Source organism: Dryobates pubescens, chromosome 1 (genome assembly GCF_014839835.1).
Source record: "Dryobates pubescens isolate bDryPub1 chromosome 1, bDryPub1.pri, whole genome shotgun sequence".
Taxonomy (NCBI): domain Eukaryota; kingdom Metazoa; phylum Chordata; class Aves; order Piciformes; family Picidae; genus Dryobates; species Dryobates pubescens.
In genome coordinates, this window is record NC_071612.1 from 18,683,290 (window position 1) to 18,709,731 (window position 26,442).

The 26,442-nt window shown below is 49.6% G+C and overlaps 1 protein-coding gene across 1 annotated transcript in view; it reads right to left on the reverse strand.

The window, feature by feature from the left end:
- The window catches only part of WNK2 (WNK lysine deficient protein kinase 2), a 125,933-nt gene that overhangs the window by 42,352 nt on the left and 57,139 nt on the right, over positions 1-26,442 (reverse strand). The window contains exons 6-10 of the mRNA XM_054162111.1: positions 17,264-17,352; positions 15,679-15,898; positions 12,454-12,742; positions 9,123-9,319; positions 7,508-7,660 (exon numbers count right to left, since the gene is read on the reverse strand). Of these exons, the coding sequence (XP_054018086.1) occupies positions 7,508-7,660; positions 9,123-9,319; positions 12,454-12,742; positions 15,679-15,898; positions 17,264-17,352 (948 nt within the window). The remainder of the gene's footprint in view (positions 1-7,507; positions 7,661-9,122; positions 9,320-12,453; positions 12,743-15,678; positions 15,899-17,263; positions 17,353-26,442) is intronic.

A 26,442-nucleotide genomic window follows, 5' to 3' on the forward strand; every position in this document is an offset into this window, starting at 1 on the left:
TTCTGTCTCCTTTTCACTTCTCCCTGGGGCTTTTGCATGGCTTGCTCCCTTATCTCTCTCCTGACCTTCTGCTGGCTCATACTATCACATGGTATCACAGTACATTAGAGGGACCTCAAGAGGTCACTGAGGCCAACCCCCTGACAAAAGCAGGATCACCCAGGGTAGTCTGCACAGGAATGCATCCAGGGGGGTTATGAAAGTTTCCAGAGCAGAAGACTCCACAACCTCTCTGGGCAGCCTGCCCCAGGGCTCCAGCACCCTCACACCAAAGAAGTTTCTCCTCATTTTGAGGTGAAACCTTCTCTGTTCCAGTTTGTATCCATTATTCCTTGTCTTACTATTGTGCACCACTGAAAAGAGCTTGGCCCCTTCCACTTGCCCCTCAGCTATTGATCAGATCCCCTCTCAGCCTTCTCTTCTCCAGACAAAGCAGTCTCAAGGCTCTCAGCCTTCTCTTCATATTGAGCCTGTGAGGTACAGGGAAGGGAAAGGGGGGTGGGGAAGAAGGCTGCAAGCAGCCCTCTGGGCTGTTGGGGCAGGGTGTGTGTGTAGCTCTATATAAGGGAATCCTTGTCCTTGTTTTCCTGAATTGTAAACAGATGTAAATATATTCTGTACACATTCACTGCGTTTTATACTTCTAGATTTTAGCTTATCTTTTGTAAATGTAACTTTCATTTTGCTTCTGAGTTTGGGGAATTGACTCTGGGGGTAATTTCCAATTAGTTGGGGTAATCTCAACCCACCACACACACTCTTACATAGCTAAAATTCAGCCACAGCTGGTACAACACAAGGACCAGGGAACAAAAGAGCATTTGGCAGCTGGTTATCGTGGGTCAGGGGCTCAATGCCCTGAATGCCACAAGCAGTGCAAGAGGTGCTGGAGATGGCATTGGAGAGCTCTGCACAGCACCAGCACAGCTCTGGCAGTGTTCAAGAGTCCTGCCTGGCTGTCCCTGTTACAGAACACAAGAGTGCTGTAGCTCTGTACTGCAGCTTCTGCCACTCTAGGTTTGGGAAAGCAGGGGCATTTTCCCAGTTGAAGTCCCAGACTCAAGGGAGTGGCAGCACTGAGGCAAACACAGGGGCTCAGCAGGAGCTGGCCTTGCACTAGTGATGAGACAGAGCCAACTGGTTGAGATGGAGCCCACCTGTGGCATGGAGGACCCCACTCATCCCACAGCCTGAGCTCTGCAACACAGGAACTCCTGCCAGACCTGACCTGACGCCAGGGGCAGGACATTCACCTCACATGGTGCTGGGCTGGAGGTACCAAATCTTGAAGCACCCAAAGACAGGCTGGGTTCATCTGCAACTCAGACAGGCTGTCCACAGATGAGTGAAGCCTAAGCACACTGACACAGGCTGCTGGACCTACCTTTGACTCCAGAGCTCACCAAGCTAAAAGCAGAAAAACTGTGCTCATGGAACTACGCATCTTCAAAGCCCCCATTTGAAATCCAGCTGGTGTTTGACAAAACACTTGTGAACTGGATGAGGCAGAGGGAGGGACACATAGCCCAGTGAATTATGCTAACTTTGCCTCATTAAAACCTAGGCATTATAAATACACAGATTCCCACAGTGGAAAGCAAAACTCCAGCTGAGATGAAGCAACAAAGCCCTGCTCTGCTGTGCCTGAGCCAGCAATGGATATCCACAGAGGATCAGTGGGGTCCATCCTGCTAGGCAGATGCATTGCTCACCCTGATTTCCCATTTTGCTGTTGACCTGTCCTACCATGCATTCAGGAAAGGCTGCAGATCTCCCACTGCTCATGGCATCATGCCAGGAGACTCTGGGAGCACCACACTTACTGATGCCTCTGAGGTACCAGGGTGCTCTGGGAAGCTCTGCACAGAAACTTCATCACTTTACCTAGTTCCCTATATTGGTTGACAGTTGAGTGAATATGAGACAGCAGTGCCCAGGTGGCCAAGAAAGCCAATGGCATCCTGGCTTGGGTCAGAAGCAGGGTGGGCAGCAGGGTCAGGGCAGGAGGTGACCATCCCCCTGTGCTCAGCACTGGGGAGGCCACACCTTGAGTGCTGTGCTCAGCTCTGGGCCCTCACTGCAGGAAGGACACTGAGGGGCTGCAGCCTGTCCAGAGCAGGGCAGCCAGGCTGGAGAAGGGCCTGGAGCCCCTGGGCTAGAGGAGGGGCTGAGGGAGCTGGGGGTGTTCAGGCTGGAGAAGAGGAGGCTGAGGGAGACCTCCTTGCTCTCTCCAGCTCCCTGAAGGGAGGTTGCAGTGAGGAGGGGACAGCCTCTGCTCCTTGGTGGCAAGGGACAAGAGCAGAGGGGCAATGGTTCCAAGCTGCCCCGGGGGAGGTTCAGGCTGGATGCTAGGAAATCATTCTGCCCTGGAAGGACACAGGGAAACTCCAGGCCTGTCAGCCTGACCTCAGTGCCAGGGAAAATCATGGAGCAGATCATCTTGGGGTCAATTACTGCACACCTGAAGGATGGCCAAGGGATCAGGCCCAGCCAGAATGGATTCAGGAAGGGCAGGTCCTGCCTCACCAACCTGATCTCCTTCCATGCCCAGGTGAGTGCCTGGTGGATGTGGGGCAGGCTGTGGATGAGGTCTGCCTGGACCTCAGCAAGGCCTTTGACACCGTCCCCCACAGCAAACTCCTGGCCAAGCTGTCAGCCCCTGGCTTGGACAGCAGCTCTCTGAGCTGGGTTAGGAACTGGCTGGAGGCTGAGCCTAGAGAGTGGTGGTGAATGGTGCCACAGCCAGCTGGCAGCCAGGCACCAGTGGTGTCCCCCAGGGATCAGTGCTGGGCCCCATGCTGTTCAATATCTTCATTGATGATCTGGAGGAGGGGATGGAGTCCATCATCAGTGAATTTGCAGATGACACCAAGCTGGGGGCAGGAGTTGATCTGTTAGAGGCTAGGAGAGCTCTGCAGAGGGACCTGGACAGGCTGGACAGATGGGCAGAGTCCAAGGGCAGGAGACTGAACACTTCCAAGTGCCAGGTTCTGCACATTGGCCACAGCAACCCCAGGCAGTGCTGCAGGCTGGGGTCAGAGTGGCTGAGAGCAGCCAGGCAGAGAGGGACCTGGGGGTACTGGTTTAGAATAGGCTGAACATGAGCCAGCAGTGTGCCCAGGTGGCCAAGAAGGCCAAGGGCATCCTGGCCTGCATCAGGAAGAGTGTGGCCAGCAGGAGCAGGGAAGTCATTCTGTCCTGTGCTCAGCGCTAGTTAGGCCTCACCTTGAGTCCTGTGTCTAGTTCTGGGTTCCTCAGTTTAAGAAGGACATTGAGACACTTGAAGGTGTCCAGAGAAGGGCAACAAGGCTGGGGAGGGGTCTGGAGCACAGCCCTGTGAGGAGAGGCTGAGGGAGCTGGGGTTGCTCAGCCTGGAGAAGAGGAGGCTCAGGGGAGACCTTCTTGGTGTCTACAACTCCCTGAAGGGAGGAGATTGTAGCCAGGTGGGGATTGGTCTCTTCTCCCAGGCACATAGGACCAGAACAAGAGGACACAGTCTCAAGCTGCTCCAGGGGAAGTTTAGGCTGGAGGTGAGGACAAAGTTCTTCACAGAGAGAGCTGTTGGCCATTGGAATGTGCTGCCCAGGAAGATGGAGGAGTCACCATCACTGGAAGTGTTTAAAAAGAGCCTGGTTAAGGCACTTAGTGCCATGGTCTAGTAGATTGCATAGGGCTGGGTGATAGGTTGGACTGGATGATCTTGAAGGTCTCTCCCAACCTGGTTGATTCTATGACTCTCAAACATTGGCATGGTTTGCCCAGGGCAGTGCTGGAGTCACCATCCCTGGGGCAGCAGTGTGGAGCTGGTGCTTAGGGACATGGTTTAGTGTTGAACCTGCAGTGCTGGGTCAAGGGTTGGACTGGATGAGCTTGGAGGTCTTTTCCAACCAGATGTTTTCAGTGATTCTGTGAAAGGGCATGTGAAAGAAACTGAGCAAAGCAGGCAAATAGCCTATCCCAAACCAGCAGCTATTCATGGGGAGATATAAACAACAGACTTTGAACTGTCAGCATTAAGCTCCAGAGGCCAATAGAGAGATCTGTCCAACTGAGCCCTAGGTTTGCAGAAGTGTAACCTTTTGGCTGAGAGATCCATAACATCCCTGCCCTCCAGGAAAAGCCCTGCCCTATGACCAGCCCTCACAGCAGCCTGTGAGTTTTGAGCAGACCAAATGACACTGGTCCTGTACTGACACTCTCAGAAAAGGAGGGCCTGATTAAAAACAAAGCCTGTGAGATAAATGTTGGGAACTCAAATGGGCTGGAAAGGTGTGACACAGGCCAGCCCCAAGGTCCACAGACACTGCCCAGCCCCACCAGCAGGCTTATACCAAAGGAATCACAGAATTATAAAGTGGTTTGGCTTGGAAGGGAGCTTTCAACATCATCTAGCCCACCCCCTGCACTCAGCAGGGACATCCCCAACCACAGCGGGTTGCTCAGAGCCCCAGGCAGCCTGACCTGCAATGGTTCCAGGGGCAAGGCATCTCCCACCTCTCCAAGCAACCTGGGCCAGGCTCTCACCAGACTCAGTACAACAAAGAGCTTCCTTTTATCTAGTCTGAATATGTCCTCTCTCAGCTTAAACCCTTCATCCCTTGTGCTATCACAACAGGCCCTGCTGAAAAGTCTGGTCCCACCTTTCTTGCAGGAGACGTTCAAGATCACACTTGATGTGTCCCTGGGCAGCTTTCTCTAGTTGGAGCTATCCCTGCTGACTGCAGTGGGGTTGGACAAGATGACCTTTGAGAGTCCCTTCCAAGGAAGCCAAGCTTTTGGTAGAATCACAGAAACATAACCACACTGGACAGGTCAGGAAATCATTGCATGGGTTGGAAGGGTCCTTACAGAGCACCTAGTTCCAACCTCCTACTAGACCACGTTGCTCAAGGCCCCATCCAGCCCAGCTCTGAACACTTCTAGGGTTGAAGCCATGGCTGCATAGGCCCATGGCTGCATTCCTCACAGGCTGGCAGCACCTTTGCCTGAAGAGGCAACTGAAGCTTCACAGCTGCCCCTCAGCCACCATGGAGCTGCTCTGTTAAGACCTTTAAGGAACACAGGTTTGGAGGGGATTTGATAATACAAAATGCACAGAGTTACCGTTTGCAGACCATTCAGAGAGAGACCAACTCTTGGAGGATGCATGCAACCAGCACTCCAGGCTTGGGGCAGAGCAGCTGGAAGCCTGCCTGATGGAAAAGGACCTGGGGGTGCTGGTTGGCAGATACCTGAATATGAGCCAGAAGTGTGCTCAGATGGCCAAGAAGGCCACCAACATCCCGGCCTGGACATGTGTGACCAGCAAGATTAGGGCAGTGATTGCCCCCTTGTGCTGAGCACTGGTGAGGCCACACCAAGTTCACTTCTGGACCCCTCACTCCAAGAAGGACACTGAGGTGCTGGAGCATGTCTGCAGAGGAGCAATGAAGCTGGTGAGGGGTCTGGAGAAGAGGTCTGGTGAGGAGCAGCTGAGGGAACTGGGGTTGTTCAGCCTGGAGAAAAGCAGGCTTCTGGCCTTCTTGCTCCCTACAGCTCCTATGAGGAGGTTGGAGCCAGGGGAAGTCAATCTCTTCTCCCAAGAAAGAAGTGATAAATGAAGTGGAAAATAGCCTTAGCTTATGCCAAGGAGCTTTAAATTGGGTAGTAGGAAAAATTTCTTCCCCCAAAGGCCTGCCAAGCCCTGGAACAGGCTGCCCAGGGCACTGGTGGAGTCATCCCACTGGAGGGATTGGAAAGCTGTGGATATGGTGCTGAAGGACATGGTTTAGTGGTGACCTGGCAGTGCTGGGTTAAATGTCTGGACTTGAGGACTTGGAAGGGGTCTCACAACCAAGACAATTGTATGGTTATAAGACAACGCCCCTGACTGACTGTACTGGACTGTAAGTGCATTGCATGCACACCTCACAAAGCATCATTGCTGAGGAGTTAAAGACAAATGACAGCAGGCAACAGAGCCTCTTGCTGACCTTTTAGAAAGGGCTGCCAAAGCATAATGCAGAATTAATAAACAACTACTGCCTTTTTAAGGGCCAAGATAGTGCACTGAAATCAATGCAAGGCTTTCAGCTCATATTGATAAACCACCACAGAAGACAAGTCTTAAACTACATGGAAATATCCCAACATACCACACAGTGATTGCCTTCCATCCTCTAAACCAAATGCCCTTTGTCACAAAGCCACAGAATGAGAGAGGCTGGAAGGGACCTTGAAAGCTCATCCAGTCCAACCCCCCTGCCAGAACAGGGTCACCTAGAGCAGGTCACACAGGAACACAGCCAGGCAGGTCCTGAACATCTCCAGAGAGGGAGACTCCACAGCCCCCTGGGCATCCTGTACCAGGGCTCTGTCACCCTCACAGGGGAAAAAATTCCTCCTGTTCCCATGGAACTTCCTCTGCCTCAGCTTCCCCCACTGCCCCTTGTGCTGGCATTGGGCATCCCCCAGCAGAGCCTGGCTCCAGCCTCTGGGCACTCACCCTGCACATCTTTAGCAACAGCAAGGAGGTCACTTCTCAGGCTCCTCCCCTCCAAGCTACAGAGCCCTCAGCTCCCTCAGGCTCTCCTCCTAAGGAAGATGTTCCACTGCCTGCAGCATCTTTGTGGCTCTGTGCTGGACTCTCTCAAACAGTTCCCTGAGGTCCTTCCTGAACTGAGGGGCCCAGAACTAGACACAATATTCCAGATGTGGCCTCACCAGGGCAGAGCAGAGAGGGAGGAGAACCTCTCTGACCTACTGACCACAGCCCTTCTGATCCACCCCAGGATGCCCTTGGCCTTCTTGGCCACCAGAGCACATTGCTGGCTCATGGTCAATCTTCCATCCAGTAAGACCCCCAGGTCTTTTCCCCCTCCACTGCTCTCCAGCAGGTCAGGCCCCAACCTATCCTGGTCCATGGGGTTGTTCTTTCCCAGGTGCAAGACTCTCCCCTTGCCCTTGTTGGATTTCATTCCATTTCTCCCTGCCCAACCCTTAGCCTGTCCAGTTCTGGCTGAATGGCAGCACAGCCTGAGGGCTGTCATCACTGCTCCCAGTTTGGTGTCATCAGCAAACTTGCTGACAGTGCTCTCTGAGTCCTCTTCCAGGTCCTTGATGAACATATTGAATGGTGCTGGTCCCAGTACTGACCCCTGAGGAACTGTACTAGACACAGGGCTCCAACTAAGACTCCATCCCACTGAGCACAACTCTCTTTCCTTCAACCAGTTCCCATCCACCTCACTCCCTGACCACCCAGACCACACTGCCCCAGTGTAGCTGTGAGGGTGCTGTGGGAGATGGTGTCAGATGCTTTAGTGAGACCAAGATAAGCCATCCCTCCTCCCGGTGCTGTCCCCATCCCGGCTAGCAGGCTGGCCAGACATGACTGTGTCCCACCCCTTGTGTCTCACAACCTTTTCAGAGTTTCAAACCCCTCAAACACGCTGGAGGCACGGCCTGGAGCAGCAGGTGGTAGGGAAGAGGACGAGCAAAGCAGCAGCTGCCTCAGCCGAGGCCTCACCTGCTGTCCAGCCAGCACCGGCTGCGGCTGCCCCAGCGGCAGCGAGGCGACGGTCGTGGGCTGCACCACCGGGAAGGGCATCGCCGGCTCCTGGTAGTGCTGGGGCCGCTGGGGCACCACAGCGGGCGCGGGGGGCACGGCAGGGAGGCCAGCCTGTGGGAGGGAGAGCACAGCTTTAGAGGAGAGCAGCCCCCGTCTTCAGAGCCTCTGCTGCTCTGCATCCAGAGGAGAACTGCAACTAGAGAGTCTACTTGGCCCTTGGTTCAAAGGAGACAGGAAACAAACATGAAACATCATCTGCAAGGAAGGGAAAGCTCCTGAACCTGAACATCTGGGGAAGTGTCAGCAAATTCACAGGAGCACAGAAGTAGTCAGGGCTGGAAGAGACCTTGAGGATCATCCGGTTGGAGTCATGCTTCACTGCAGGGGGTTTGGACTACAGGACCTTTGGTGGTCCCTTCCAACCCAGACCATTGTATGATTCAATGCATTCACAAAGACACTTCATCATTTCTTGCAGGCACTCTGGAAAATGATGCACTTCCCAAGTACATTGCATACATCTGAGTCCAGCAGGAAAAAAAAACTGCTCCTGGGTTTCAGTTCTTCTTAGGTCAAATAGGATGAAACAAAAAGCCCATTAAGGGTTTACTGTAAAGATTCATGTTGACAGAGGCAGGACTAAACTTCTGCCACCTGAGGAACAGGTGGAGACACCAGGTGTGCTGGGAGGTGGCTGCCTGGGGAGGGAGCACTCTCAGCAGGCATCAAGACTTCTGACATTGTTTGACCTCAGCCAGACTGAAGGTGTCTGAGAGCCTGCTGAGGAAACATTGGCTCCACAGGGTTTGCAGAGGTCCCCAGCTCCATCCATGCTGGTGCACCTGCTGTCTCTTCTCCAGACTGCAGGGAGGCCTTTTCCTCTCCTGGTTTCTTAGTGAAGGGATGCTCAGTTTGGAGTCAGAGGCATGACAAGGTCACAGTGGTGGTGAAAAGCAGCATGAGTGCTGCCTGTCATGCGTGATGGGTGACCTTTGTCACAGCTGGAAGCAGCTACAGGCCCAAGATGCTCTTGAAGAAGGAACAATAATGTGTGGCTCTACTGATAGTGAACAAAACCAACCACACAGCTCTCCACCACATGCCTGAGTTTAAACTAATATTGCAAAGCTACCACTGCAGTTCAGCACCAAGGGGTTGCTAAGGAGCTTGTTTGCTGAAAGCCTGACAGCTGCCAGGGAAGCATTTCTCCAGAATGGCAACCACAGCCTCAGCCCAGCCAGGGACCACTCAGTTCTGCACCATGAGAGTGGTGGAACACTGGAACAGGTTGCCCAGGGAGGTGGTTGAGACCCCAGGCCTGGAGATATTCAAGGTGAGGCTGGACAGGGCTCTGGGCAACCTGATCCAGTGGAGGCTGTCCCTGCTGACTGCAGAGGGGTTGGACTGGGTGACCTCTGAAGGTCCCTTCCAGCCCAGACCATTCTATGATTCCAGATCAACTAGAAATGCATTACTGAGCAGGTCCCCACCATACCCACCAAAACCAAGAGCATAAATGAGACCTTGAGCATGATCTAGGACACAAAATAATTTCAAGAAGCTGCAGACTTACTCCTGAGGGCTGCTGGTAGTGCCCCAGCTGCGGGAGGCTGTGGGGCACAGGCTGGCTCTCGCTCAGAGGCGGGCTGTACACCCGCTGGATAGCAGGAGGGACTGGATCAGGCAGAGACGAGTAGATGACGCTTTGCTGGCTGCTTTGGGAGTCTGAGTAAACAGTGGACCCCTGGCCACTGTCAAATGTGCTGTCAGCTGCAAGAACAATAGTTTTTATTAAAAGCTCAACAACTCCAAATGTTCAAGTAATGATTTTAGAGCAAGGTCAATGCTGGTTTATGCAATTAGCAGTTTTACTACCCTGGCCCTTTCCCTTATATAAATAAATTATACAACACAAATGTTATTTTCTACCACAGGCACATGCTGCTGCTCTGAAGCCAAAACCCATCCCCATGGATTTCTGGCCACAATGATATTTTAGGCACATTGATATTTCCTTTAAAGGGCATAAGGGTGATATTAAAAACTGCAGACATTTAGAGATGTGTAGGGTGAAAGGAAAGGGATTCCCAGCTGCAGTGCTCATGGAGACCATGCAGTCTTTTAGAGACAGATCTCCCCAGGACTTACTGGCTTTAACCCCTCTCCTTTGTGGTGTGTTTTGTTTTGATTGGTAGCACTGAAAATGGCAACATTCTCTGTCTTGCACACTTCATTAGCTCAGCAAATCATACACTACTTGAGTGTGCAGCAATGCTTCAGGATGAAGAACTGCAGATTTGCAGTGATAGAGGAGCACCACCCAGAGCTCTCAGTGTTCCTCATGCAGTGCTGGCCCAGCTGGCCTGCAGAACTGCACAGCCATGGCTAATTGGCACCCACCATTTCTTCTGTCCATCTGAAATAAAACTACCATTGAGCATTGCTGATGTTAAAATGGCTTTTCACAAACGCTGAAGCTCGTAAAGTGGAACTGGGGCTCCTCCTGAGCATAAACCACTGTTTTCTCCATTTGAGAAATGGAATGAGGCCCCCAAGACTGTAACTGTAAGTATCCAAGAGAAAATTAATTTGTAATAGACTTCAAACTCTAAACTGAAAGAAAACTGTAATGCAGTTCCTATAAAAAAAAGGCTTAAACCACAGCTAAGCTTCAATGCTAGCTCTTTTGCCAACACTTTCCATCTTCTCTCCTTTCCATATTCCAAACAAGGTTTTAGCTATCTGGCTTTACAATAACGAATTATTTTTTAATAGCACCAGAGCTGACATTTCTCTGTCGTGCTCCCAAGTGTCTCCTTCTGCAGAACTGAACTCCCCTCTCTATTGACTCAGCTCATTTCTAAATGGAGTCACCAGGGCCCTGCTCTGAGGCAGCAGAGATTTCTGTCACATACACTCTTCCAGTTTGTTACAAACAATTATTTATTTCCCCTCAAAGAGGGGGAAAAAAAGGCAAGAGTATGGCAGCAGAGTGCTGCAGGAAAAGCTGATTCAGTCTCAGCTTTTTACAGAGCAAGATGCACTACACAGAGTAAGTTATTCCTCTCCATTTCTGAGTTCGACCTCAGATTCACAGCAATTTATAGAGGTCTCAGGCCTAACACCACTAAGAAAATATTCAAAGACATCTGACAGCAAATGGTCAAATAACACCAAGCACTGGTTAAAAGTCAAGGAGGACTATCAAATAAACTGGTGGGGTTGTATTCAGGATGAAATTCTGCAGCTTCAGGTTGAGCACGAGTAGCCTCCTTGTAGCACTGGAGACAAAAAGGAGTCATAATGACAGTGATTCTCAGAGGAATTAGATAGCATGAGGTGTAAGATCCTCCAAAATTTAAAATATATGAAATGAGATCAATTTAGCTTCAGAAGAATAAAGCTCTAAACACTGCAGGACTCTGAGTGCTGTGCAGATGGGGGTCTTTCCTCAGAGCTCCTGGAGCTCTGCTTTCCCGTCTCCAGGAATGCTGGGTGGTTTTAGCATTCAAAGCAGACCTCTGTGTAGCAGTGTATACAATACCTGACTTCAGGCAGCAGCTGTCTCTTTGCTAAAGATAATGCAGCTTTAATTTAAATACATTTACATACAAGTCCAGAACAGCAAACTAGAAGCATTATGACAGTAGTTTAGTAGCAAAATATCTACAACCAGATTTTATCAGAATGTAGATGGCCAACAAAAACAACCCCCAATCCCAAAACCAATCAACCAACCAAACCAAACAAAAACCCCACAAAAACCCCAAACAAACCCAAAACTCATAAAATTTCAACTCTTCCAACTGACAGTGTTTCCTTCAAGATGCTTAGAAGCATAAACACATTAAGATTTCAATATCAGAGTTTGACTGGCTATCAAAGATTGATTTGAGGGGACAGAGACAGGGACAAGTTACTTCAGGGAAATAAAACTGCCACCTCCTCTGCCTTGCTCTTTGCTGGAGATGTCTGATGCTCTGAAATAAACAATAGAACAACAAGCTCTGCCAGCAAACCCAGGCAGCTCCTAATTCAGATAGACCAAAGCCAGTGCTTGCAATTAAGAAAGGAGGTGTAAGTTCTCCTTGTATTGAACCAGAGCAGTGATCAGTCTGGAATCAGTCCCTAGCTTAATCTAAAGAACTGGCAGATCCTTGGCTTATAGCTACCAGAATCTGGATGAACAAGAGCAGTCAGCTCCTGGGACCTGCCATAATGAAGACCAAATAACCCCCTTCCTTCCAGGCACAAGCTCAGGACACTGCAGAGAGCCTGGAGGAACACAGAGAGCACCTGCATCGCGACCCAGGCACCTCCAAAATAGTTAGTGTCAACCCAAGAGGCCTGGTGCTCCCACCATGTGTCACCAAAGCACAGCTGCCGTGTCCCCCAGCACAGGGCAATCCTGAATTCTAACCTGCAGTGCTCAGAGATGGATTCTTCTGTTTCTGGTGGAGACCTCTGCACACAAACAATCAAGGGTAACTCACAAAACACAGCCAGCAGCAGCACTTTGTTTTCAGCAAGATCTGCTTTTGAGTGAACCAAGATCTCCACACTGCCAACTTCAAAGCCAGCAGTCAGTAGGTGCCAGTCCAGCTTCTGCAGGCCTTGAAATTCCTGAGTGCTGCTCTCACCATCTGCCACACCAAAGATGGCTTTTTGGCGTCCAGCAGCAGGCCTCCTTGCTTTTTCACTTACAACTGCACGATGCCTCCCACAGCTCCAGAAGAAGCACCTACAGCACCCAGCTCTTGAAGCTGTGTTTCCTTCCGAAGGGTTACGCAGCTGCCCCAGACTCTGTCTTTCTGAGCCAGCGTGCAGGAGGGTGCCGAGCAGCTCACCTCCCTGCTCAGCCCCAGCTCTCCCCCTGTGCACACAGAAACCAGCACCAGACTTACATGCAACAGAGGTGACGCTGGTGGGCAGGTTCTGCTGGAAGGGATGCTGGTCTGCCTCGGGCTCCTCCGACTCGGACAGGATGTGGTGACCAGTGTGGGAAAGGTAGGTGACCTGGACCTGCTGCGCCTGCGGCAGCTTCAGCTTCTCCAGGCCCTCGGAGTCGCGGCGCTCCTCGGACTGCATCCTAGGCCAAATTCTCTCTCTTCTCCACAGTATCAGTGCTACTCTGTCCCGGATGGACTTGGCAACTATCTTGAGATCGTTCTCATGAAAGAACCCAGAGTCGATCTAGAGAGGAAGCAGAGGCCCAGCGAGGTTAGGCGCCCAGGGCTGCGCACACGCCTGATGCTCACCGCTCTCCCTAACCAGAGCAAACACCAGCTGGAGGCTCACAGGAGCTGCAGCTTCATCCCTCATGAGAACAGGAACTCCAGAGCTTGACAGGGGTGTGAATTAAAATTCTATCCCTATTGCATTTTAAAATGCAATATCTAATACCTGAATATATATTAGGTCAATTTAGTGCCCACTTAGCATCCATTAGGGAGAGCGCAAGTTTAACTGCAGATGGGTTCCTTCTTTTTTCTGGTTTTGAAGACTTAACAGAATAGTCAAAAGAGGGAAAAGGCATCTTTGAAAAATGCTCTTTGAACAATGCAGCTGGAGGAAATGATAGTACCCCCAAATCAGATGTATTGCCTCCATCCTCCCAGCACACACAGCTTTCCAAATTGCTGCGCTCAGTATCACAGCGAGCCACGGGGGAAAAGATGTTAGCAGAACTTCATCTCAAATTAACTTCTCTTAATTGCTAAAGCCAGTCAGTATTGATTGACTTTTATCAAGCAGCAGCCTATCATGGAGTCAAATGAAGACTGGTCACATCTGACTGCAAAGGGGATCTTGGCCTTCTCCAGTTCCCTGGCTCCACAGATAAAATGAAAATTCATCTTTGTGCTGCTGGTTTGCATAATCTCCTGCAGTGCAGGGGATGAGTTTTATTACTAAGAATGACCTAGCAGAGATTTGTTTGCTCACCCTACCTTCTTAACATGCATACTCTATGGATTGGGAAGCCCTTCTGTACAGGGAGGAATTCTAGAGGTTTTCCTTCTTTGCTCTTGCCCAAACACCAGCCTGTGACAACTTAGATTTTGGCTGTTCAAAATTAATAGGTGCAAAGCAGCTTAAAATACAGCTGCAGATGGATATGGGTATTTTCCACTGCCTGTGCCCTCAGACCTCACTGACATTCCTGAACTGATGATCCAGCACATGCTGACAGCAGAAGGGAGTTACTCCAGAGAACCACCACACAGGTCCAGAGAACTTTGCATGGTGTTCACTAATGTGGCCCAGTCGATTCTCCAAGACAGAGCTCGACGGGAAGGCTCTGAAAACCAGCCACATTAACTAGTTTTTCATCAAACAATTCTTATTTCTACAGCTGGTGAGATTTGGACTTGATACCTGAGAAATTTTTTTCACCATTCAAACTATCAAACATTGGAATAAACTCCCAAGGCAGGTGGTGGACTCCCCTACACGAGGCAGTTTCAAGGCCCAGCTTGCCAGGGTGCTGGGCCAGCTCCTTTCAACTCTGTTCTTAGCCGCTGAGGTTAGACTGGATGACCCTTGAGGTCCCTTCCAACCTTGTATGCTATGAATCTCTGAATGGTTCAAGCCTAATGAAGACATGCTGTTTTTACAGCTGTGAAAGGTGACTTTAAATTACAAACCTTCCAGAATGTTTCAAGTTGCTTCTGCCCACACCATTTGGACAGGCTGCAATGGCTGACTCCTGAAAACCCATCAGTGATGATAAAAACTCCCTGTGCTCAGAAGGGCTCCTGCACTCTCACACATACAAAGTGACCCAAATGGATGGAAGCACATCAAGGCTTTGGCATTCCACACCTCATAAAGGCTAGAAAAAGACACTTGGAAATAAATGCCTGCCTCTGCCCACCCCCACAACAACCCCAGCTTCCAAAGCATTTCATGAACAACCACTTCAGGAATTGTTAACGTGACAGCAAAACACAGGGTTTAAGCACTATTAAGGAAAGGTTGCAGTATCACAGGAGCTTGGGGGTTATCCTTTCAAATACATTTTTGATGCAAATTATTTCCTTTTTCAACCCAAATACCACAGCTACAGGGCGAGAGGAAGCCACAGAACTGCAGAACTCCAATTGCTTCCATAAATACTTATATGCAAAATATGAGAGCAATTAACTGTACCAGAGCCATCTGCCAGTTACATGAACTCTAATTCAGTACATGGCCCCCAAAAATCTGGACCTGCTGCAAACTAACAAGACGACAGAGGAGCCTGAATTTCTCCCCCTAAATTTGGTCTATGGTGGAAGCCCAAGCACAGTAAGGCAACATTGCCAGAGTGAGTGCCTCCTAAGCAGAGCAGGAATGGTGATGACAACATCATTGAATGGGATCCCTTGGGATCTAGATTATAATAGGGACATTTCTGCAAGCACAAGAAAATCCAAGCCCTTGACTCAGTGCTGACTGATTCTGTGTCTCCGTGACATTTGAAAACCTAAACAACTGCAGCAGAGACATTAAAATACGAGCTCAAGGGTTATAGAGTGAAACTGGGAAACAAAATAGCCTAACAAAATCCCTCAAGTTATGAGGAGGCAGAGATGCTCCACATTAAATTTAGCTGTTGAAAAATCCAGAGTTGTGCAGTGGCCTTGACTCCAGCTGCCATTCCTGGTTGGTGATAGAGTGCTGGCCATAGGCTGTCCTCGTCTATCACCAACAGAAAGGATGGAAAGCAGCGTTTTGAGGAACTCAGTGCAGAATATTTTATCGTTGAACTTTTGAACTCCTCTCACTTATTTCAAGATGCTGTCTGAAACTAAGCCAATCCCAAACAAATTTAAACACTCATCAGCCAACAGAACCTCTGTGGGCCCTGAGCTCTTTGAAATGCAACTCACCCAGCTGCTTTCATACCCGGTAAGCAACATCTGTCAGTGTTTAGCTCTGCCACAGTCAGCCCTTTCATGCACACTACTAAGAGCCATGCAAACTGCTTAAACTAGACACCTGGAATGGGTTCAGTGGGTGTTATTTTACCAGACTCCTTTCTGCTGTCCTTTGAGATCTGTGCACTACATCTACAGATTTGTGCACCACAGATACATACATAGAGAGATATAGCTACACCCATTTTTGTCAGGAGAAGTGTATTTTACCATTTCTTGTGCAACATCATCAGGAGTTTCCTTCTCCAGGTCAAAAGTAAACTCAATGGCTCCATTATCTTTGGGTTTTCCTTTCAGTTTCTTAGGATCTTCTACCCAGAGTCTTAAGGCAATAGAGGATTTCCTACCATGGTCTTCTTCAGCTAGTTCCACTCTTACCCCAGTATCTTCAGCAAAAAAGGCATGGCTTAATAAATCTTTAATTTCATATCTGCAACAGATAGAAAGAATATTCAAATACTGCAAGTCTTTGAGCAATTTCAAAGAGTTTTGTGACAAGAAACTGCTGTCAGAGGCACAAACATTTCCTGTATGCTTGGTGTTGAGCCATAACAAATCAGTGTTCTCAGCAAGAAGCGATGGCATTGCCCCCGCCACTGAGGACTGCTGCCCATTCTACAAAGCTCCAGCAATGTTCATAGGCCTGTACAAAACTATGGCTTTGCTCAACTTTCATTGAGTATCTCAGTTTAAACCCCACTTAAAAAAGAGGTTCCCTAGAGGTAGTCAGTTTAGGTTCCTAAAAGCTGTATTTGTGAAAACTGTGAGATACTGGACTGCAGACACGTTCCTTTAGGCCAGCCTAAGAGGATTAGGTTTTAAAACCAAAGCTGGAAACAAGGTGGAGTTTGTCTCCATATGCAGAGGTGGATGCTTTCTGACCTTGTTCTTTGAAGCTGAGAACTTGAGAGGCACAACATCAGCACAAATGCAGTTAGCTGGGGCACCTCTCCTATGAGAGTTGGAGTTGTTCAGTTTAGAGAAGGGAAGGCTCTGTGGAGACCTTATTGTGGCCTTCCAGTACCTGAAGGGGGCTACAAGAAAGCTGGAGAGGGACTTTTGAGGGCGTCAGGGAGGGATGGGACTGGGGGGAATGAAGAAAAAAACCTAGAAGGGGGTAGATTCAGATTGGATGTCAGAAGTTCTTCCCCATGAAGGTGGTGAGACACTGGTACAGGTTGCTCAGGGAGGTGGTGGAAGCCTAATCCCTGGAGGTTTTTAAGGCCAAGTTGGATGTGGCTGTGAGCAGCCTGATCCAGTGTGAGGTGTGAAGGGAGGTTGTAGCCAGGTGGGGGTTGGTCTCTTCTCCCAGGCACCGAGCACCAGAACAGGAAGACACAGTCTCAAGCTGTGCAGGGGGAAGTTTAGGTTTGATCTTAGACAGAAGTTCTTCACAGACAGGGAGATTGCCCTTGGGATGTGCTGCCCAGGGAGGGGGTGGGGTCAATGTCTGAATGAGGCACTCAGTGCCATGGTCTGGTTGATTAGTTAGGGTTGGGTGATCTGTTGGACTTGATGATCTTGGAGGTCTCTTCCAACCTGGGCGATTCTGTGATTCCGTGTCCCTGCCCATGGCAGGGGGGTTGGAACTGGATGATCCTTGAGGCCCCTTCCAACACTGACAATTCTGTGATTCTACCTTGACTTTACACGGCAGGAGAGCAGGGATATTTATTCTCCTCCTGCGTTTTTTCCTGCACAGAGGAGACCCAGAGGCCAGAGCAAAACTCCACAGACAGCTTTGAAATCCCTGCATACACCTTATTTAATACAAAGCTTGATACTTGAAACAAACCTTTCTTCTTTATTTTTGCAAATGCACTCCCCAATTATCTCCTTGATTTCAGGATCAGTTACTTTCTCAAAGCTTGCTGGCTTTATACCCTGAAAAGGATAGAGAAAAACAACTTAGTTTGAGAAATAACAACATTAGGCCTCTCAGCTAAGGCCATTTCACAGTCAATTCCCCACACTCTGAAGTTGTTAGTCTCGATGCAAAATTGAACTGAAGCTGTGGGAACAGCGTATTTCCAAGTACCACTGCACTTCAGAATGACCACACTAGCTGGGTACATGACCTGAGCCATGCACAGGGCAATCTCTGCCAATCTTACCTTTAGATCCTGTGGACTCTGAAGCAGGCAATGCAAAATTTTCAAAACAACTCTTTTCTGAAATTATTCCCTTTCTGTTTTCTGCCTCTCAAGACACTAAACACAGAGCAATCACCACTCTCTTTTTTTCAGATAGCCAGTTTCAAGAATCACTCATAATTACCTTACAATAATCCATATTCCACTTTCCCACAAAGTCTTTTCCATTTCTACAACCCCAAGACCCCTGCTCCTCCCCAAAAAAACCCAAACCAAGCAGGGAGCAGGAGAATAATGCCAGCAGCTCTTTGCTGTTCTAGCACTTGCCCAGCACAATGTTAGAATCTCAGCAGGAAGGAGTGGCAGAGCAGGTGCCACTTACAAATCAATCTGTAAATCAAGTTCAATCTGTCACACGTTGGCAGTTTTGCTGAGAATAGTCTGCAGCTCCAGACTTGGAACAGCCAACCCTGAGCACAGCCTTTCAAGGAGAAAACACAAGAAGCAGAACCCAGTTCTCCACCCTGGGAGCTCAGTGTGGGCACAGGAGGAGCTGTTTTGCCCTTCTGTTGGTTGGATGGGGTTGTCTGAAGAAGATGAAAGACTCTAAAGGAAACACACACACCACACACACAAACAGACACACACCCTTGCAGGTCATCTGTCCCTACCTTCTAATGTTTCAGGAACAAGATCTTCACTCAGCATGATGCCCCTCAGGGCATGCAGCCCCTTAATTGCACTCACATCCACCCTACCAACAGCAGGAGAGAGTGCAGGAGGCAAGTATGCAAGTTCTCAGGCTACCAAAGAGATCAGATATTAGCTCACCCTGCCGTCACTGGCACCAGGCACACCGAGAGCAGACCTCCAGAGCACTGGGGGCAGTCACCACACACCTGCAGCTTTGCACCTGCGCAGCCCAGGCTGACAATTTCTCCTGGTGCCAGACAGGCAGGATGGGATGTTCCCTCAGGAGCAGCTGTCATGGTGGCCACCATACCTCTCCCCTTGTCAGTGCCACAGGAGCAGCTAAGAGATGCCCAGCACCCGTAAGGCTGCTGCCACATTCCATTCGCTTAGCAGAATATCTCCTGTGAGTCCTTTTCATGCAGTTGGGCTGCAGCCAGAGCAGGGTAGGCAGCAGGGCAGGAGAGGGGATTCTGCCCCTTGGCTCTGCTCAGACCTCACCTCCAATCCTGCCTCCAGCTCTGGTGTCCCCAGCAGGAGGACACAGAGCTGCTGGAGAGAGTTCAGAGGCGGCCACAAAGATGACCTGGAGCAGCTCTGCTGTGAGCACAGGCTGGGAGAGCTGGGGGTGTTCAGCCTGCAGAGGAGAAGGCTCCAGGGGGACCTTAGAGCTGCCTGCCAATACCTGAAGGGAGGATCCCACAGAAAGGCTGCAGAGGGACTTTTCCTGAGGGTGTCTAGAGACAGGACAAGGGGGAATGGTTTGAAGCTAAGGCAGAGCAGGGTTAGACTGGAGCTGAGGAAAAAGTTCTTCAGTAGGAGGGTGGTGTGACTCTGGCACAGGCTGCCCAGGGAGGCTGTGGATGCCTCCTGCCTGGTGGTGTTCAAGGCCAGATTGGATGAGGCCTTGAGCAGCCGAGTCTAGCTGAGAGGTGTCCTTGCCCTTGGTGGGGAGATTGGAACAGATGATCTCTGGGGTCTCTTCCAACCTGAGCCATCCTGTGACTCTATGATGATTCTATCAGTGAAAAGAGTGGCAAAGCAAGAATTTACCCTTTTTATTGGTGATAAAATAATAATTTTAAATATCAAATAAAAATCAATAATGAAAATTAAAACCAGCTCAAACATGGTTCCTTTTTAAACCCATGTAACAGCTGCAGCTACTAAACCAAGATGTGTGTGGATCAAAATCTGACAAAGGGAATTCAGGATCCTGCAGGGGGATCCTGTTTTCTAAAGAACTTAGAATTCCCAGTTAAATCAAGAAGCAGAGGTAATAGAAAGCAGGATTCCTTTACCTAAAAGAGAACATGTGATTAAGTACAGAACTGAAAAAGAATGTGGACATTTAGCTCCACTCAAAGTTCCACCCTGACAGAGCAGTAAACAGTGGCTCAAGCAGTGGGAGACAGGGAGGCCTCACCTGATGCTGCCATGGGTTATGTTAGAGTTTTAAAGCTAAGTGCCTTAGCTTCTTGTCCTAACTACAAACAAAGAATAGGAACTTTCTGGAGATCTTTGAGTACAAGGTAAATAAAACTGGCCATTGGATACAAAAGATCAGGGATGCTAGGTCTATATAATCCTATTGGTTTGCTAATGAGGATAAAAGCTAGCTCCAGAAACGTTTCTCTCTCTTTTCACTCCTCTCTGCGACCTCTGCTTTCACACTGCTCCCTTAGCTCTTTCCTGACCTGTTGCTGGTGTGTTGTGTCCGGGAGGTATTGAGAAGGGGATGGGAGGAAGGGGGAGAGGGGAGGTCGCGAGCAGCCCCCTGGATCCTCCAGAGGAGTCTGGGAACAATTCAAGGGGGTCCTTGTCTTGTTTCTAAACTGTAAATATCTATGCATATATAGAGAGTACATATTCACTGCAGTTTATATACCTGGATTTCTGCTTGCCCTGTAAATACAGCTTCATCCTGCTTCCAAACCTGCTGACCTAGTCTGGTGATTTATTTTGGGGGGAATTCTCCCATTTGTTGGGGGCAATTTCAACACACCACAAGATAAAAGATAAAAAAAAACATACATACATACATAGAATAAACCAGGTTGGAAGAGACCTTCAAGATCATCGCGTCCAACCCATCAACCAATCCAATACACCCAAGCAACTAACCCACGGCACCAAGCACCCCATCAAGTCTTCTCCTGAAAACCTCCAGTGATGGTGACTCCACCACCTCCCCAGGCAGCCCATTCCAATGGGCAATCACTCTTCCTGTATAGAACTTTTTCCTAACATCCAGCCTGAACCTCCCCTGGAGCAGCCTGAGACTGTGTCCTCTTGTTCTGGTACTGGCCGCCTGGGAGAAGAGACCAACATCCGTCTGTCTACAACCTCCCTTCAGGTAGTTGTAGAGAGTAATAAGGTCACCCCTCAGTCTCCTCTTCTCCAGGCTAAAAGATGTACTTCAGAAAGTGTCTGCAAGTATTTCACCAAATTCAGTCTTCAGAATAAATTTGACGGGTGAATTTCAATGTCAGCTGGCACCTCTCAGAGACTTTCTGTATATCCTACACCATCAGAGGACACTTCTGTAACTCCATGTTGCCACTCAAGCCTCAGATTCCACCTTCAGCTTGAACTGATGCATTCATTTATTTCAGGTTAATCACTCCCTTTTTGTGTTAAAACTCCAGAGTTAAATGTGTGATTCATAAATGCTGGGGGGAAAGGATAAATGCCAGGATGGAACAAGCCCACAAAGGCTCAGCTGCTTGGTTTTGCCTCTGCAGAAAGCTGCTGAGATTCAGGGGGGGGGGCGAAAAATCCCTTCTGGTGGGAACAAAACAAAATAATCTGCTCACGTGGCTGGCTGTGACCCACTAAAAAGAATTATTTGCTTAAGCAAACCTAAATCTTACTGATGAGACAAGGGTTCAAGTTTTGTGTTTTAGAAGAACACGTCGAAGTGACAGGGAGTGCCTGGCCTGCCAGAGCATGGCGTGCTCCAAGCCAGCGCAGGGTTCAGCTTCGGGCACCTCAAACAAGGGCACTGAGATGCAAAGATGAGCAGCTAAGCTGGTGAAGGGCCTCCAGAATGAGGCTGATGAAGAGCAGTTGAGGGGACTGTTTATTTTGATAGAGGAGAGACCTTAGTGCCCTCTGCAACTACCTGAAAGGACAGAGAGAGGCTGGTGCTGGTCTCCTCTCACAGTGATAGAACGACAGGGAATGGCCACAAGCTGCACCAGGGCAGGGTGAGGCTGGACACAGGAAAAATGTTTTCACTGAAAGAGTGATCACACACTGGCACAGGCTGCCCAGGGAGGTGGTGGACTCACCATCCCTGGGTGTTTTTAAAGGTCATTTAGATGTGGTGCTTGGGGATATGGTTTAGTGGTGAGCTTGGTAGAGCAGGGCTAATAGCTGGACCCGATGATCTTCAGGGTCTTTTCCAGCTTGAATGACTCTGTGACAAGCACACCTCTGTGCTTCTGAGGAGAGCTCTGACACCTGAACTAGAAGTGAAAGAAAACTAACTAGTACACTTTTAGCAAGACTCCTCTACACTCTGGTACAGCCTAAAGCTACAGGAGCTTACTGGGAGCAGAGGTTGAAGAACTCTTTGGTAATTCACAATGCAAAGCAATAGGACAAATACCTACTACATGTTAAAAACCCTCCATGTCTGCTAAGGAAGGTATTGCCTCCCACTGTAGTTACACTGCTCAGGTGCAAAGGTACTTTTGACCATCATCTGCTGTATAAGTTGTGCTGAGCATGTGTACTGAGAAGCATCCTCAGATGTGCACCAATGCTAATCTAACTGAAAAAAAAAAATCTCCCAGGCAAACAAAACAACCACCCCAAAACACACCAAGAACCTTCCCCCCAGCCAAGCACTCGAGTCAGCTGTGACCACACTGCCCAAAGAGTTCTCAGCAGCTTGGAGGAATACAGTGCCTGTGCATTGACACAGCCAAGGGAGCCTGCCAACTGCTTTATACAACTGCTGAGCCCTTGATGGGGAGCACAGCTCCAGCTGCAGGGACCAGAGACACAAATGGCACAAGGCACAGCAGCTCTCTGTGTCGCTTTCTTCCCCAGACTCACACACACTCTTCAGCTACGTGGCTCAGCTTGAATGCTGACATGAGTAGGATGGAGCAGGGCAGCACATGCTGGGCATCTAGAAATGAGGTTTGCTTGAAAATGGTCCTTTGGCAGATCCCTGGTAACTGATCCCAGACTTTTGACCTCACACATTTCTTCCACACAAAAAGTCAGCAACTCCTCCCAACACCATTTCCCTTTCACCACCTTTGGAAAGAGCACTGACTCCTCTCTCAACATCTATTGTATTAACCTACTGAACAGCTAAGCTAGGAACAGATGACTAAACCAAACAAGGACAAAATATGCTCTGTGCAGTACTGAACAGAGCTGCTTTGCCAAAGTGTCTCCCCAGTGCCCATATGCCACAGCATTCCTCTGCTCCTCACCCTTCATTACAACCTCCAAGGCCACCTTACTGTAATGCTGCAAGCCCTCCCTACAGCGCTGTGCCCTGCTGCTTTACAAGCCTCCAGACAATAGAAGGGGTTTATGGAGTACCCATTTGCCACCAAAGGACTCATCTCATTCATTCATACAGAAGCCATCTGTCTTTCCTGAGCACTCCCAAGGAAACATGGCACCAAAACTCAGAGTATATTAGCTAGGGAATCATCCACCACAGGGTGGAAACTGTACAGCTGCCTGGTAAACAAAAGCCAGTCCCATACCACTGGATCCGAAAGGCAGGGCCAGCTGTTGAAACGAGGTGCTTAGGGATGTTTTCACACTAATTCTTTAAATGCTATATACAATCCAAAACCAAATAACTTCCCTTTTGAGACTTTCTCTGTCTCAAGCAGGAAGATTTGCCTTGAATCCCTCACCACCACTTCACCTCCTCGCATTCCTTCTGAAGCACTAAGATCCAAAATACATCACACTCCGGAACAAGGCAGTGGAGTCTACAGCCAGGCACAGACAGGACCTCCATGCTGGGGGCAAAACTGTGAAGGCTGTTTCTCAAAGGTCTAAAAGCAGCTGCTTGTCATTTTGCCACTAGCAGAGCACTCTAGGAGGCAGTGCCATGTCATGGTATGTATGGCAGACAAGCCACCCTCCAGCCTGACCCACAGCAGCCAGCAATGTTCCTGGAGGCTTTCCTTTTCCCTAGAAGGTGACTTCCTAGTCTAGATACAGTCCACTTGGGACTCAAACTCCACCTTCTACCTGAAAGCAGTCTCTTGACTTATGTAGTTCCTAGAAAATTTAAAACAAAACCCAACAAAAACCCATCTTCTTCCAGAGGAGCTGACCTCACATTTCCAGCTGAAATCCCACCCTACCCCACCCTCTCCAAAGTCAGCACATCGAAGGTGAAGGTCTCAGTTTTGTCAGGAGTTTGTTCCACAACATTCAGCAGTGAGACCCCTGTGTGCAATTATAAACCACCTCTGTTCCACTCCACAACGGCACTCGAGCCTAATGCTAATCCAGGCAGATTATCTGCAGATCTTTGAAGACATCTGAAGTACACAAAGTCTCCTGACATCACATACCTGTTGCTGCTGTGCTGCAGCCTGAGCATTTGCTCTGTCTGCACGTAGCCTTGAGAATGCCAGGAAAACATTCCACACATTTGTAGGAGAGAATCAATACAAAAGCTTAAAAGGCAAAGCAGAATGCTGTGAACACATGGGCTGTTTGACAGTGCTGCACCCAGCCAGGACCCCAGGAGCCCCCTGCAGAGACAGCTCATCCCCTGCACATTCTGCACTGCATCAGTAAGACAACATCGCACTGGAGCTGCATGGGAAGGTCACAGGCTTTGATGGTTCATCACTATTGTCTGCCTCAAACTCGCCTGGCAGAATGGTTAAACACACACAACAAATATCTGACTCGGAAAACCCATCAAGCTGTGCATGACAAATGGGATTATGAAGGTCATGGCAAATGTGCTGACCAGGAAATCACTTCCAAGTTTACCTCAGTAAACCTGGCTTGGACCTGTTACTTCAAAAATGTGTATTTTCTCTTTAGGCTACAGATCCACTTTGATCATGAGTTCACACCATAAAGTCAGGCTGAGAGTGTGGAGTGAGATGTCAGGGAACAAACACCTCTCACCTGGCCAAGAAATGAGGCCCTCCGTGTGCTTGGCACACCACTGCCCCTTTATCCTGGCCTGTCCCCTGCATACAGCTAAAGGGTGGACAACGGGAGGGGCAGCTCAGCCATGAGAACATGACCAGGCAGGGCAGAAGGCCTCTGAAATAAATGGGTGTAGTAACCTTACACATGGCACAGTAACCCCAAGTCATGCCTCAGCAAGCTGCTGGTTCTGGTTGCTGCACCAGGAAGGACTGGCAGTGCCCTGACTTGAACAGCTACGACTTCAGATGTGTCTGAAAGCATCCTGTCAGCAGGCAGGAGTTTGAGGCTGCTAGGACACAGAGTAGAAACCAGTGGCAAAGCCATTATGATGGAAATGCAGAGGGGCACCCTGGCTGTGCTGGGCATCAGGCAGTGTGCAGCCCAGCATCATCCAGGCAGGTGAGTGGCTACCTGAAGAAGGTGGCTACTGTGCCTTCACTAGCAAGCAATCCCTTCCCAGATGCAAGCACTACAGAGGCAACTCCAACCCCTTCAGATGTTATCAGCACCTCTTGTGGCTGCCACCACAGTGCTGAGCCCAGGGCAGGAAGGATGAGCTCTTTTAGTTCATAATTTAAAAATAAAAGCAGCAGGAAGGTAGGCACAGCACTGGCACAGCACATCACATTGGCTCCCAAGTTCAACCACACAAATGGTGTCTGCATTTCTGGGGTAAGAAAGCCCAGCTGGGTCAAAACCTGACCAGCTGAAATGGGTGACAGCGTTGAGGAGCGCTGCACCACGGATCCCCTCCACCCAAGAAGGTGACAGCTACCTTCTGCTCTAGTGAGAGCCCCAAACCTCAGCTCAGGCTGGAAAGACAGCCCAGTGCAGCCTCTTGGGTTCAATCTGGGGTCCGTTTTTGTGCCGTGTTTCAGCCTAGTCAAACCCCACACCAGCAGCGGCTGCTGCGGGACCAGCCCTGACCCCCCACAAGAAGGGAGCTGAAAGGGTTTTGTGCTCTAAATGATCTCCAACCCAGCTAACAGGGCAGACCTCACCGCTGGGCAACGGCTCAGGACCCCACTCCCTACATCCCTGCACCTCCACAGCAGCTGCAGCTTCCCTTAGCCCCCGTGGCGCCGGCTGGGCCACTCACGTGGGTCGAGGTGGGGTCCCCTGCTGTCGCCAGCGCTTCTGCGGATGCAGCTCCTCCAGAGAAGCTGCTGAGCCCACAGAGAGGTTCCTTCTGGGACGGAGCATCTACCCTAGGGCACTGCTGCCCCTCTGGCACAGTCACCAAGAGGTCCACCCCCTGCTCCTCCTCCCTGCCTGACAGTTCATGCAGCTCATAGCATTCGACAGAGCTTTTTTCCTCCGCACAGGGAGCTAGTTAACCCTTTCCTTGGAGCCACAGAAACGATTTCTCCATCTAAGCAATCCTGGTGCCTTTGCTTCTGCTGCTAGTGCCCCAAGTCCATCTGAGGAACACAGTAAACACATCCTCCATGCCTGTACCTGATGCCTTCTGCTTCAGCTTCCCCTGCTAGGCAGTTCTGTTCCAAAAACACTCCTTAGAAGTAACCAAGTGACCTTTCAACAGCTTCTCCACCACCACCAGTCCTTCCCAACAAGCATTATTTGCCACCTCCCTAAGGTTGCTCATCAAGGCCAGCTTTACAAAGTTCTCAGAATTCACCACACAATCCTGAGCTTTATGGAAGTCACTGCCACAGAAAATGAGCTGGCTCTGGCTTCCACCACTGCTTTAAAGAGTGACTACCTGAGCCTGCAAACTGAAACATAACACCTAATTAGGAACCCTCTGATGAATCATTACTCTCTGCCATCTTGGATAAATCTGTGATAAATGAGGCTTAGGAGTCTTAGGGAGTCCTCATTACCATTACTCCAGATGGCTAAGGGTTGCACCCCAGGTTTCTCTGGGTCTGTGGAGCAGTGGAAGACATCTTTACTATTTGTGGCTCTGAAGGCACCCACACAGCCAAGTCACCTTAACACCAGCTAACCAGGCTGGCAGCTCCATGAACAAATGAGGTGCACTGCTCAGGCAGCACCTGTCCAAGGT